Source organism: Callionymus lyra, chromosome 9 (genome assembly GCF_982586985.1).
Source record: "Callionymus lyra chromosome 9, fCalLyr1.hap1.1, whole genome shotgun sequence".
NCBI lineage: Eukaryota > Metazoa > Chordata > Actinopteri > Syngnathiformes > Callionymidae > Callionymus > Callionymus lyra.
Window position 1 is genome coordinate 26,137,944 of NC_141826.1, and position 12,793 is coordinate 26,150,736.

Here is a 12,793-nt window from a genome sequence, read left to right on the forward strand (position 1 = left end):
TAAAGAAGGAAAACTATGATATTTCCCTTTTGTTTATTTCAACGCTTCGGTGTCGACATGATGGTAGAAAAATATCACTTATAACGCTCAGTCTCGCGGGACTTGCATCGGTTTCCCGCCAAACTGAGCGACATCAGAGAGGAGCCGCCGGCGCGTCGTGATATCACCAAATCAATAATAAAACTACCTCCTTGTACACGCACACATAACACTTTATAAATGACGCTAACAACTTAGCTCGTTAGCATACGGTGAAGACGCACACATAACACTTTATAAATGACGCTAACAACTTAGCTCGTTAGCATACGGTGAAGACGCACACATAACACTTTATAAATGACGCTAACAACTTAGCTCGTTAGCATACGGTGAAGACGCACACATAACACTTTATAAATGACGCTAACAACTTAGCTCGTTAGCATACGGTGAAGACGGACAGGTTTGTTTGGAAGTTCACGATCTTCTAAGAAAACAACTGAGACGAGATGAATATTCTTACAATATGTTGCTTTAACAAAGGAGGTTGAAAGAGACGAGTGACTGGATCACTAGTGTTTGACTAGATCATAACTTAGTATTACTTCATTAGTATATACTGAGCCAAGACGTGTCACTATAGCAACCGAGCCTAACAACCTGCGCCGCACAGTTCACAGACAGACGGAGACGTAAACAACAACGAGACATAGAAGTACAAATTGACAACTTTACAGAACGTGACACTGATTTATCAAAGTGTGTATTTAAGAAATGATTGATTTATACAATTAAAAAATGATAAATTATCACACGTTTTCAATATGTATATCACACGTGCCAATACCGCAATATATTTTTTCGATATATCGTGAACCTTTATTCCCATTTGATTCAAGGCATATGAATCTCTCTGTTGGTCTTTATGTCTTTATATTTATTCATGTATTTTTATAATTTTTTTATTTAGTTATTCTACTTATTTGATGTTTTTTACATCAAACTACATAATGTGACTAAAATAGTATTTGTTGGTCACAATGAAAAGAAAAGAATGAAAAGATATTTTGATGTAAAGCTGAAGATAAACATAGAATATTAAAAAAAAACTGCATCTTGACAAACAAGTTGATTCTCAGCGACGCGACGACAACGTCTGGAAAAAGTTCTGCATCGTTTCCTTTGTTCGAGAAAAACACGAGCAAATATGTTCTGGTTCGTAACTATTGGTGACGAGATCTCAAGTTCAAGTTCACATTTGAAAAGAATAGAGTTTCATTCAAAACAAGCATCAGTTTCCAAACAAAGAAGCTGATGATTAGATTTGAATAGAAATCAACTTCAGTGTTTTGTTCATTAAAATGAATTGTTCAAGGTTAAATGTTGCGTTTATATTTTAACAGCTTTGTAAGGATGAGGAAAAAAAGATTTAAATGTTCGACTAAAGATGGGAATCACTTTTTTTACGTCTTGAATTTTAATTTTTGTCGAAGTTTAATATATTATTAGACAATATAAAGAGACATTAGTTAATATCACTTAAACAAAGTTAAGAAACATGTTGAGACGATGAATGTTTTAACAATAAATGATTACATCATCGTCGTATCATTTTGTGTCAATATTATCTTATAAGTTTTATAATATTCCATTTCTTATTTTATGGTAAACATCGTATGATACACACTTTTGTTTTATAAACATCTCTCACAACAATCGAATTTTTTAATTATTATTATACATTTAACATAATAGTGAGATTCAGTCCTTAATTTATACATTTGTATGTATTTACTGTGTATCAGTGTCAAAATATTCAATGGTTGAATTTGACGTTTCACATTAATAATTGTATTTCTTTTAACCACTGAATTTTTTTATTTAATCATTTTATTCAATAATTCAAATATCTTAAAAATGAATAACATTATTATTTTATACACAGAGTTTGATATTATAATTCAAATGATTAAAAAATAAATTTTATAGATTTTTTTTTTTTTTTATTTGTAGTAAATTTAACATAAACATGTTGGTTTAAAAGTGTCACCAGAAAATACCAAGAGTGAATACACAGAATACAGTGAATACTATTTATATAAAGTAAATACATGTAAAAAGATGGACTGTAGAAATATGCTCGTCTTGAACTAGTATAGAATATTTAAAATACTATTTATATAAAGTAAATGCATGTAAAAAGATGGACTGTAGAAATATGCTCGTCTTGAACTAGTATATAATATTTAAAATACTACTTATATAAAATAAATACATGTAAAAAGATGGACTGTATAAATATGCTTGTCTTGAAATAGTATAGAATATTTAAAATACTATTTATATAAAGTAAATACATGTAAAAAAGCATCAGCATTGACAACAGTAAACATTTGGACTTGGAATATTATTATTATTTCAATCTTTATTGGACTGTTTTGACCTTATTATTATTATATTATTATTATTGTACAGCATTAAAACAAATTTACGAAAAACTGAATTATTATTTATTAGAATGTTCGATTTCAAACAAGATAAACATACGTCGAGTACAGAATATTCAGTTTAAATGCAGATGTTTAACGATTATTGTTTAGACGGAAGTGTCTTCAGTGAAGAAACATTTATATTAAAATTATGATTTAAGGTGAAACTGAGGAGCATGAAAGTCATTTAACAAACATTAATGCGTTAAACCGAGAGAAAACAACATTATCGAGTCCAACGAATGAACGAACAGCAGCAGCACAAGAGACATGTTGGACAAGAAGTAGAATAAACACGTTAAAGGCGCAGAAAGAAGAGAGAAGAGACAGAATCATCTTTACCTCCTTCACACGGCGAGTCTTCAGGGCGCAGCCATGTTGGATCCCGGCGGGTTTGTGGAGGCGACAGCGACTCCTGACGGCCTGGAAGAGAAACTGCAGGAAGAAGACACCAGCGCGGGTGGTTTTTATTCTTTCACTTTTTTTAAATAATAAATGATAATAATAATAAATTAATAAAAACATAACAGCTGAATATTAAAATACATATACATATTTAATTAATTACTGTCTATAATTATATACAAATATACATTTAAGTTGGTTTTGATTCGAGCATATTTGTGATTTATAATGTTTAACTAAGAATGTGTTTGTAAGATATAGATAAGATATTTGGCGGTTTATTTTATAAATATTGGCTGTTATATCAGATAATAAATTCAAATGTTTACTCTTCAGTTAAGTGATGGTCAAACTGGAGTCAATTATTGTTTGATATATTATATTTTTCGGTTAATTTAATCTATAAATAGAGAAGGTTGTTAAGAAGACTATAATTGTGTGAATGCTGAAGGTATTCAGTTCGATTCTGTCTTTCTTTTATCTCTTCAACTCTTTCTTCTATTCCTCTTTTTCTACCCTTTTTTCTCCATTCACTTGAAACGATAAAACTCTTCAACTCATGTTTCAACTCCTTCCACTTTGACCTTCAGGTACTTTCATCTTCTAACGCTTAGAAACTTCAATCAACTTGTTTACTTCTACTTTCGACTACTACTACTACAATACAAAGATACAACATGTACTTTAAAAGAAGCTGATCTAGAAAAGCGCTTTAGAAATAACCATTACTTACTTATTTTCTTACATACTACTTCAACTACTAATTCTACTTATACTATTCCTACTACTGCGTTTAATACTTATACTTGTACTATTAATTTTACTTCTACTTTTGCACCCAATTGCAGTTCTAGTTGTACTCCCACTGCTTCTTCTACTCCCAGTTCTACTTCTACTACAAATTGTACTACTTTTTACTTTTTAATTTCTTCTTTTTCTTCTTCTCCTTTCTATTCTTTTTCTTTTCTTTGCAGCCTTTTTTCACTTTATTTCTTTTATTTTTCCTAAAACAAAAACATATTTTCTTCAACAACACAAATCATTTCTGGTCAGAGGTTTTCACGACACGTCCGTGAACCTCTCGGTGTTTTGTTTCCTCTTCGTCTCCAGCATCATCTTCAAACCTCTTCTCTCTCACCTGCTTCTTCTTTCCAGCGTCTGCATCTCAACCAAAGATCACGAGTCGTCAGCAAACGTCTCTGCAGGGAAACTAAGGTTCAATGCTTCCCTAACAAGAGGCGAAGAAAACAAGATCAAGCGTCACACGGAGTGACATAGAAGGAACCGGAGGCAGAACAATTGAATACGGAGCTTAAGAGATGAGATTTGAATATTGCTGAGTTCTATTAGTTCTCCTTAAATTATCCTCCTTTGATTCAGCAGAAAATCTCCAGTTACTCCTGCTGGGATGTTGACGTGTAAATACATGACATTATATTTATAAACATCATTTATTTTCAGCTTCATCAGAGAAAGAAAAACAGATTTATATTATTTATTCATGATCAATTATTACTGTTTTCTCTGAAGTCGTTTGTTTCAGTCAAGTTTACTAAAATAAACCTGTAAACTAGTTAAAATGAGTAAAACACAAACTGTAAATGATTTATTTTTACTGTTTTTATCTGAAGGTTGGTGCAAAAAAATGTGAGACTATTGAAGTTTATCATCAGTAGATTTAAGGAATTTAACAAAAACAAATGTTGGAAAATAATTGATTCAATCAATTATATATGTATATTTAAACATTTATTTGTTCTAATAATCTGGAGGGGAAAGTATATATTTCACACATATAGATTGATATCCTAATTCCAAAGATGTTTTTTCTGAATTCAATATTATCTAACGTGCTCTGAGCTACTTGATCACGTGCTTGTATGTCGTCACATGATCATCTGAGCGTCGCATGATTGGCTGAAAAGTTGGATCAAGTTGCTCGGTGCTCTGTTGGTCATGTCTGGTGACACTATTATAACATATTTAATATTGAATTTAAAAGACTACGAATGAAAAAAAATACTGACATTTTCAGAATTATTTTTGAATTACTGGAATTAAAATACCAAACTCTGTGGAAAACCTGTTAATTTAAAATAAATATTGAATTAAATAATTCATTTTCTTTTCCAGAAATTAACATTTTAATATAGAAATAATTTAAACTCAAAAATAATAATTCTATGGTTAAAAAAAACAACATTTCAACTAAACAAAAGTTGAAGTTTTTAAACGTTGAATTATTCTCTGATAAACTTCCATTGAACCAGTTAAACATATTAAATGTTAAACTTCAAATCAGTTTGTGTCGTATATTAAAAATGTATCATCATCTCTGTCATAATACGACACAAACCTCAAGATAACGTCGTTAGAAACTCATTCTGATAAAAACACTAATTTCCATCTGGAGTTGAAATGACATGTTTTTATGAATCACCAGGTGGAATAACTGATGAATATATTTGACTCTTCATTCATGTTTTCATGATCAACACACTCGTGATTCTTCACACGAGAGCTTCGACTCAGAGAGAAACACTCAAATGTTAAAAAAGCTTTATTTAATAATATTCCGTCACATTAATTTTCTATCAAGAATGGAAGAGTGAACAAATGTTTTCACCCGGTGCTCAGAGTGACACATTCTTAGAAACTCAAGTGAAGAGTGAAACTGAAACTAAAACATCTTCTTCTTCATGAAGGACAGTGAACGACACGAGTCCAAGGATCAAATAAATTCACATTTCTTTGAGGTTTTTCTCTCGTACAGTGAACACGTTTAATAAATACGTCATATTTAAAAATCAATAAAAAATAAATACAAAACATCGGAAGAGACGTCAGTCTTTGAAGGACGACACGCTCGAGGAACGTTCGTGAGGAAAGAACTCCCTGAAGAAGAACGACAAGAGCATCTGGAACACAACACACACACACATTAAACACACAACCATTAACGCACACGATAAACCCACACCAATGTTCGACACAGGCATTAAACGTATACAAAAAACAAACATTAGACACACACACACAATATTTGACACACAAACATGAAACACACACAAATATTTGACACAAACAATTAAACACACACAAATATTTGACACACAAACAATTAAACACACACAAATATTTGACACACAAACAATTAAACACACACAAATATTTGACACACAAACAATTAAACCCACACAAATATTTGAGACACAAACATTAAACCCACACAAATATTTGACACACAAACATTAAAAACACACAAATATTTGACACACAAACATTAAACCCACACAAATATTTGACACACAAACATTAAAAACACACAAATATTTGACACACAAACAATTAAACACACACAATATTTGACACACAAACATTAAACCAACACAAACATTAAACACACACAAACATCAAACGCACACAAACATCAAACGCACTCAAACATTTAACGCACACAAACATTAAACGCACACAAACATTAAACGCACACAAACACTCACATAAAGCAGTGTTTTGTTTTCTTCACAGTCTTGAAACAGATTAAAAACGGCGTCAATGTCCGTCTTCTTGAGGACCAGGATGTTGGAATCTGGAAGGACAAGATGGAGTCAAAGGTCATGATGGAGACGCTGAGTCAGTTCTCATATAGAATCAGTCAAGATGGCGTCCATGTGTGTCTCATATAGAATCAGTCAAGATGGCGTCCATGTGTGTCTCATATAGAATCAGTCAAGATGGCGTCCATGTGTGTCTCATATAGAATCAGTCAAGATGGCGTCCATGTGTGTCTCATATAGAAGTCAGTCAAGATGGCGTCCATGTGTGTCTCATATAGAAGTCAGTCAAGATGGCGTCCATGTGTGTCTCATATAGAAGTCAGTCAAGATGGCGTCCATGTGTGTCTCATATAGAAGTCAGTCAAGATGGCGTCTGTGTGTCTCATATAGAAGTCAGTCAAGATGGCGTCTGTGTGTCTCATATAGAAGTCAGTCAAGATGGCGTCCGTGTGTGTCTCATATAGAATCAGTCAAGATGGCGTCCATGTGTGTCTCATATAGAATCAGTCAAGATGGCGTCCATGTGTGTCTCATATAGAATCAGTCAAGATGGCGTCCATGTGTGTCTCATATAGAAGTCAGTCAAGATGGCGTCCATGTGTGTCTCATATAGAAGTCAGTCAAGATGGCGTCTGTGTGTCTCATATAGAAGTCAGTCAAGATGGCGTCTGTGTGTCTCATATAGAAGTCAGTCAAGATGGCGTCCGTGTGTGTCTCATATAGAAGTCAGTCAAGATGGCGTCCATGTGTGTCTCATATAGAATCAGTCAAGATGGCGTCTGTGTGTCTCATATAGAAGTCAGTCAAGATGGCGTCCGTGTGTGTCTCATATAGAATCAGTCAAGATGGCGTCCATGTGTGTCTCATATAGAATCAGTCAAGATGGCGTCCATGTGTGTCTCATATAGAATCAGTCAAGATGGCGTCCATGTGTGTCTCATATAGAATCAGTCAAGATGGCGTCCATGTGTGTCTCATATAGAATCAGTCAAGATGGCGTCCATGTGTGTCTCATATAGAATCAGTCAAGATGGCGTCCATGTGTGTCTCATATAGAATCAGTCAAGATGGCGTCCATGTGTGTCTCATATAGAAGTCAGTCAAGATGGCGTCCATGTGTGTCTCATATAGAAGTCAGTCAAGATGGCGTCTGTGTGTCTCATATAGAAGTCAGTCAAGATGGCGTCTGTGTGTCTCATATAGAAGTCAGTCAAGATGGCGTCCGTGTGTGTCTCATATAGAAGTCAGTCAAGATGGCGTCCATGTGTGTCTCATATAGAATCAGTCAAGATGGCGTCTGTGTGTCTCATATAGAAGTCAGTCAAGATGGCGTCCGTGTGTGTCTCATATAGAATCAGTCAAGATGGCGTCCATGTGTGTCTCATATAGAATCAGTCAAGATGGCGTCCATGTGTGTCTCATATAGAATCAGTCAAGATGGCGTCCATGTGTGTCTCATATAGAATCAGTCAAGATGGCGTCCATGTGTGTCTCATATAGAAGTCAGTCAAGATGGCGTCCGTGTGTGTCTCATATAGAAGTCAGTCAAGATGGCGTCCATGTGTGTCTCATATAGAATCAGTCAAGATGGCGTCTGTGTGTCTCATATAGAAGTCAGTCAAGATGGCGTCCGTGTGTGTCTAATATAGAATCAGTCAAGATGGCGTCCATGTGTGTCTCATATAGAATCAGTCAAGATGGCGTCCGTGTGTGTCTCATATAGAATCAGTCAAGATGGCGTCCATGTGTGTCTCATATAGAATCAGTCAAGATGGCGTCCATGTGTGTCTCATATAGAATCAGTCAAGATGGCGTCCATGTGTGTCTCATATAGAAGTCAGTCAAGATGGCGTCCATGTGTGTCTCATATAGAAGTCAGTCAAGATGGCGTCCATGTGTGTCTCATATAGAATCAGTCAAGATGGCGTCCGTGTGTCTCATATAGACGTCAGTCAAGATGGCGTCCGTGTGTGTCTCATATAGAAGTCAGTCAAGATGGCGTCCATGTGTGTCTCATATAGAATCAGTCAAGATGGCGTCTGTGTGTCTCATATAGAAGTCAGTCAAGATGGCGTCCGTGTGTGTCTCATATAGAATCAGTCAAGATGGCGTCCATGTGTGTCTCATATAGAATCAGTCAAGATGGCGTCCATGTGTGTCTCATATAGAAGTCAGTCAAGATGGCGTCCGTGTGTGTCTCATATAGAAGTCAGTCAAGATGGCGTCCATGTGTGTCTCATATAGAATCAGTCAAGATGGCGTCTGTGTGTCTCATATAGAAGTCAGTCAAGATGGCGTCCGTGTGTGTCTCATATAGAATCAGTCAAGATGGCGTCCATGTGTGTCTCATATAGAATCAGTCAAGATGGCGTCCGTGTGTGTCTCATATAGAATCAGTCAAGATGGCGTCCATGTGTGTCTCATATAGAATCAGTCAAGATGGCGTCCATGTGTGTCTCATATAGAATCAGTCAAGATGGCGTCCATGTGTGTCTCATATAGAAGTCAGTCAAGATGGCGTCCATGTGTGTCTCATATAGAAGTCAGTCAAGATGGCGTCCATGTGTGTCTCATATAGAATCAGTCAAGATGGCGTCTGTGTGTCTCATATAGAAGTCAGTCAAGATGGCGTCCGTGTGTGTCTCATATAGAATCAGTCAAGATGGCGTCCATGTGTGTCTCATATAGAATCAGTCAAGATGGCGTCCATGTGTGTCTCATATAGAAGTCAGTCAAGATGGCGTCCATGTGTGTCTCATATAGAAGTCAGTCAAGATGGCGTCCATGTGTGTCTCATATAGAATCAGTCAAGATGGCGTCCATGTGTGTCTCATATAGAAGTCAGTCAAGATGGCGTCCGTGTGTGTCTCATATAGAATCAGTCAAGATGGCGTCCATGTGTGTCTCATATAGAATCAGTCAAGATGGCGTCCATGTGTGTCTCATATAGAAGTCAGTCAAGATGGCGTCCACGTGTGTCTCATATAGAAGTCAGTCAAGATGGCGTCCATGTGTGTCTCATATAGAATCAGTCAAGATGGCGTCCATGTGTGTCTCATATAGAATCAGTCAAGATGGCGTCCATGTGTGTCTCATATAGAAGTCAGTCAAGATGGCGTCCATGTGTGTCTCATATAGAAGTCAGTCAAGATGGCGTCCATGTGTGTCTCATATAGAATCAGTCAAGATGGCGTCCATGTGTGTCTCATATAGAATCAGTCAAGATGGCGTCCGTGTGTCTCATATAGAATCAGTCAAGATGGCGTCCGTGTGTGTCTCATATAGAATCAGTCAAGATGGCGTCTGTGTGTCTCATATAGAATCAGTCAAGATGGCGTCCGTGTGTGTCTCATATAGAATCAGTCAAGATGGCGTCCATGTGTGTCTCATATAGAATCAGTCAAGATGGCGTCCATGTGTGTCTCATATAGAAGTCAGTCAAGATGGCGTCCATGTGTGTCTCATATAGAATCAGTCAAGATGGCGTCCATGTGTGTCTCATATAGAATCAGTCAAGATGGCGTCCATGTGTGTCTCATATAGAATCAGTCAAGATGGCGTCCATGTGTGTCTCATATTGAATCAGTCAAGATGGCGTCCATGTGTGTCTCATATAGAATCAGTCAAGATGGCGTCCATGTGTGTCTCATATAGAATCAGTCAAGATGGCGTCCATGTGTGTCTCATATAGAATCAGTCAAGATGGCGTCTGTGTGTCTCATATAGAATCAGTCAAGATGGCGTCTGTGTGTCTCATATAGAAGTCAGTCAAGATGGCGTCCGTGTGTGTCTCATATAGAATCAGTCAAGATGGCGTCTGTGTGTCTCATATAGAAGTCAGTCAAGATGGCGTCCATGTGTGTCTCATATAGAATCAGTCAAGATGGCGTCCATGTGTGTCTCATATAGAATCAGTCAAGATGGCGTCCATGTGTGTCTCATATAGAATCAGTCAAGATGGCGTCTGTGTGTCTCATATAGAAGTCAGTCAAGATGGCGTCCGTGTGTCTCATATAGAAGTCAGTCAAGATGGCGTCCGTGTGTCTCATATAGAAGTCAGTCAAGATGGCGTCTGTGTGTCTCATATAGAATCAGTCAAGATGGCGTCCATGTGTGTCTCATATAGAATCAGTCAAGATGGCGTCTGTGTGTCTCATATAGAAGTCAGTCAAGATGGCGTCTGTGTGTCTCATATAGAATCAGTCAAGATGGCGTCCATGTGTGTCTCATATAGAAGTCAGTCAAGATGGCGTCTGTGTGTCTCATATAGAATCAGTCAAGATGGCGTCCGTGTGTCTCATATAGAAGTCAGTCAAGATGGCGTCCATGTGTGTCTCATATAGAATCAGTCAAGATGGCGTCCATGTGTGTCTCATATAGAAGTCAGTCAAGATGGCGTCCGTGTGTCTCATATAGAAGTCAGTCAAGATGGCGTCCGTGTGTGTCTCATATAGAATCAGTCAAGATGGCGTCCATGTGTGTCTCATATAGAAGTCAGTCAAGATGGCGTCCATGTGTGTCTCATATAGAAGTCAGTCAAGATGGCGTCCATGTGTGTCTCATATAGAAGTCAGTCAAGATGGCGTCCATGTGTGTCTCATATAGAATCAGTCAAGATGGCGTCCGTGTGTCTCATATAGAATCAGTCAAGATGGCGTCCATGTGTCTCATATAGAATCAGTCAAGATGGCGTCCATGTGTGTCTCATATAGAATCAGTCAAGATGGCGTCCATGTGTGTCTCATATAGAAGTCAGTCAAGATGGCGTCCATGTGTGTCTCATATAGAAGTCAGTCAAGATGGCGTCCGTGTGTCTCATATAGAAGTCAGTCAAGATGGCGTCTGTGTGTCTCATATAGAAGTCAGTCAAGATGGCGTCCATGTGTGTCTCATATAGAAGTCAGTCAAGATGGCGTCCGTGTGTCTCATATAGAAGTCAGTCAAGATGGCGTCCATGTGTGTCTCATATAGAATCAGTCAAGATGGCGTCCATGTGTGTCTCATATAGAAGTCAGTCAAGATGGCGTCCATGTGTGTCTCATATAGAAGTCAGTCAAGATGGCGTCCGTGTGTCTCATATAGAAGTCAGTCAAGATGGCGTCTGTGTGTCTCATATAGAAGTCAGTCAAGATGGCGTCCATGTGTGTCTCATATAGAAGTCAGTCAAGATGGCGTCCGTGTGTCTCATATAGAAGTCAGTCAAGATGGCGTCTGTGTGTCTCATATAGAAGTCAGTCAAGATGGCGTCCATGTGTGTCTCATATAGAATCAGTCAAGATGGCGTCCGTGTGTCTCATATAGAATCAGTCAAGATGGCGTCCATGTGTGTCTCATATAGAATCAGTCAAGATGGCGTCCATGTGTGTCTCATATAGAATCAGTCAAGATGGCGTCCATGTGTCTCATATAGAATCAGTCAAGATGGCGTCCATGTGTGTCTCATATAGAAGTCAGTCAAGATGGCGTCCGTGTGTGTCTCATATAGAATCAGTCAAGATGGCGTCTGTGTGTCTCATATAGAATCAGTCAAGATGGCGTCTGTGTGTCTCATATAGAATCAGTCAAGATGGCGTCCGTGTGTCTCATATAGAATCAGTCAAGATGGCGTCCATGTGTCTCATATAGAATCAGTCAAGATGGCGTCTGTGTGTGTCTCATATAGAAGTCAGTCAAGATGGCGTCCATGTGTGTCTCATATAGAATCAGTCAAGATGGCGTCCGTGTGTCTCATATAGAATCAGTCAAGATGGCGTCCATGTGTCTCATATAGAATCAGTCAAGATGGCGTCCATGTGTGTCTCATATAGAATCAGTCAAGATGGCGTCCATGTGTGTCTCATATAGAAGTCAGTCAAGATGGCGTCCATGTGTGTCTCATATAGAAGTCAGTCAAGATGGCGTCCGTGTGTCTCATATAGAAGTCAGTCAAGATGGCGTCTGTGTGTCTCATATAGAAGTCAGTCAAGATGGCGTCCATGTGTGTCTCATATAGAAGTCAGTCAAGATGGCGTCCGTGTGTCTCATATAGAAGTCAGTCAAGATGGCGTCCATGTGTGTCTCATATAGAATCAGTCAAGATGGCGTCCATGTGTGTCTCATATAGAAGTCAGTCAAGATGGCGTCCATGTGTGTCTCATATAGAAGTCAGTCAAGATGGCGTCCGTGTGTCTCATATAGAAGTCAGTCAAGATGGCGTCTGTGTGTCTCATATAGAAGTCAGTCAAGATGGCGTCCATGTGTGTCTCATATAGAAGTCAGTCAAGATGGCGTCCGTGTGTCTCATATAGAAGTCAGTCAAGATGGCGTCTGTGTGTCTCATATAGAAGTCAGTCAAGATGGCGTCCATGTGTGTCTCAT

At 37.8% G+C, this 12,793-nt stretch overlaps 2 protein-coding genes across 2 annotated transcripts in view; both read right to left on the bottom strand.

Annotated features, from left to right (window-relative positions):
- The window catches only part of mrpl11 (mitochondrial ribosomal protein L11), a 110,699-nt gene extending 107,829 nt beyond the window's left edge, over positions 1-2,870 (bottom strand). Inside the window, exon 1 of the mRNA XM_087799114.1 lies at positions 2,814-2,870. The gene's annotated coding sequence lies outside the window, so the exon portion shown is untranslated. The remainder of the gene's footprint in view (positions 1-2,813) is intronic.
- A 2,551-nt stretch (positions 2,871-5,421) lies between these two features.
- LOC148072480 (uncharacterized) overlaps positions 5,422-12,793 on the bottom strand; it is a 30,697-nt gene continuing 23,325 nt past the window's right edge. The window contains exons 15-16 of the mRNA XM_087798827.1: positions 6,380-6,468; positions 5,422-5,794 (exon numbers count right to left, since the gene is read on the bottom strand). Coding sequence (XP_087654953.1) covers positions 5,720-5,794; positions 6,380-6,468 — 164 coding nt within the window. The 3' untranslated portion in view covers positions 5,422-5,719. The remainder of the gene's footprint in view (positions 5,795-6,379; positions 6,469-12,793) is intronic.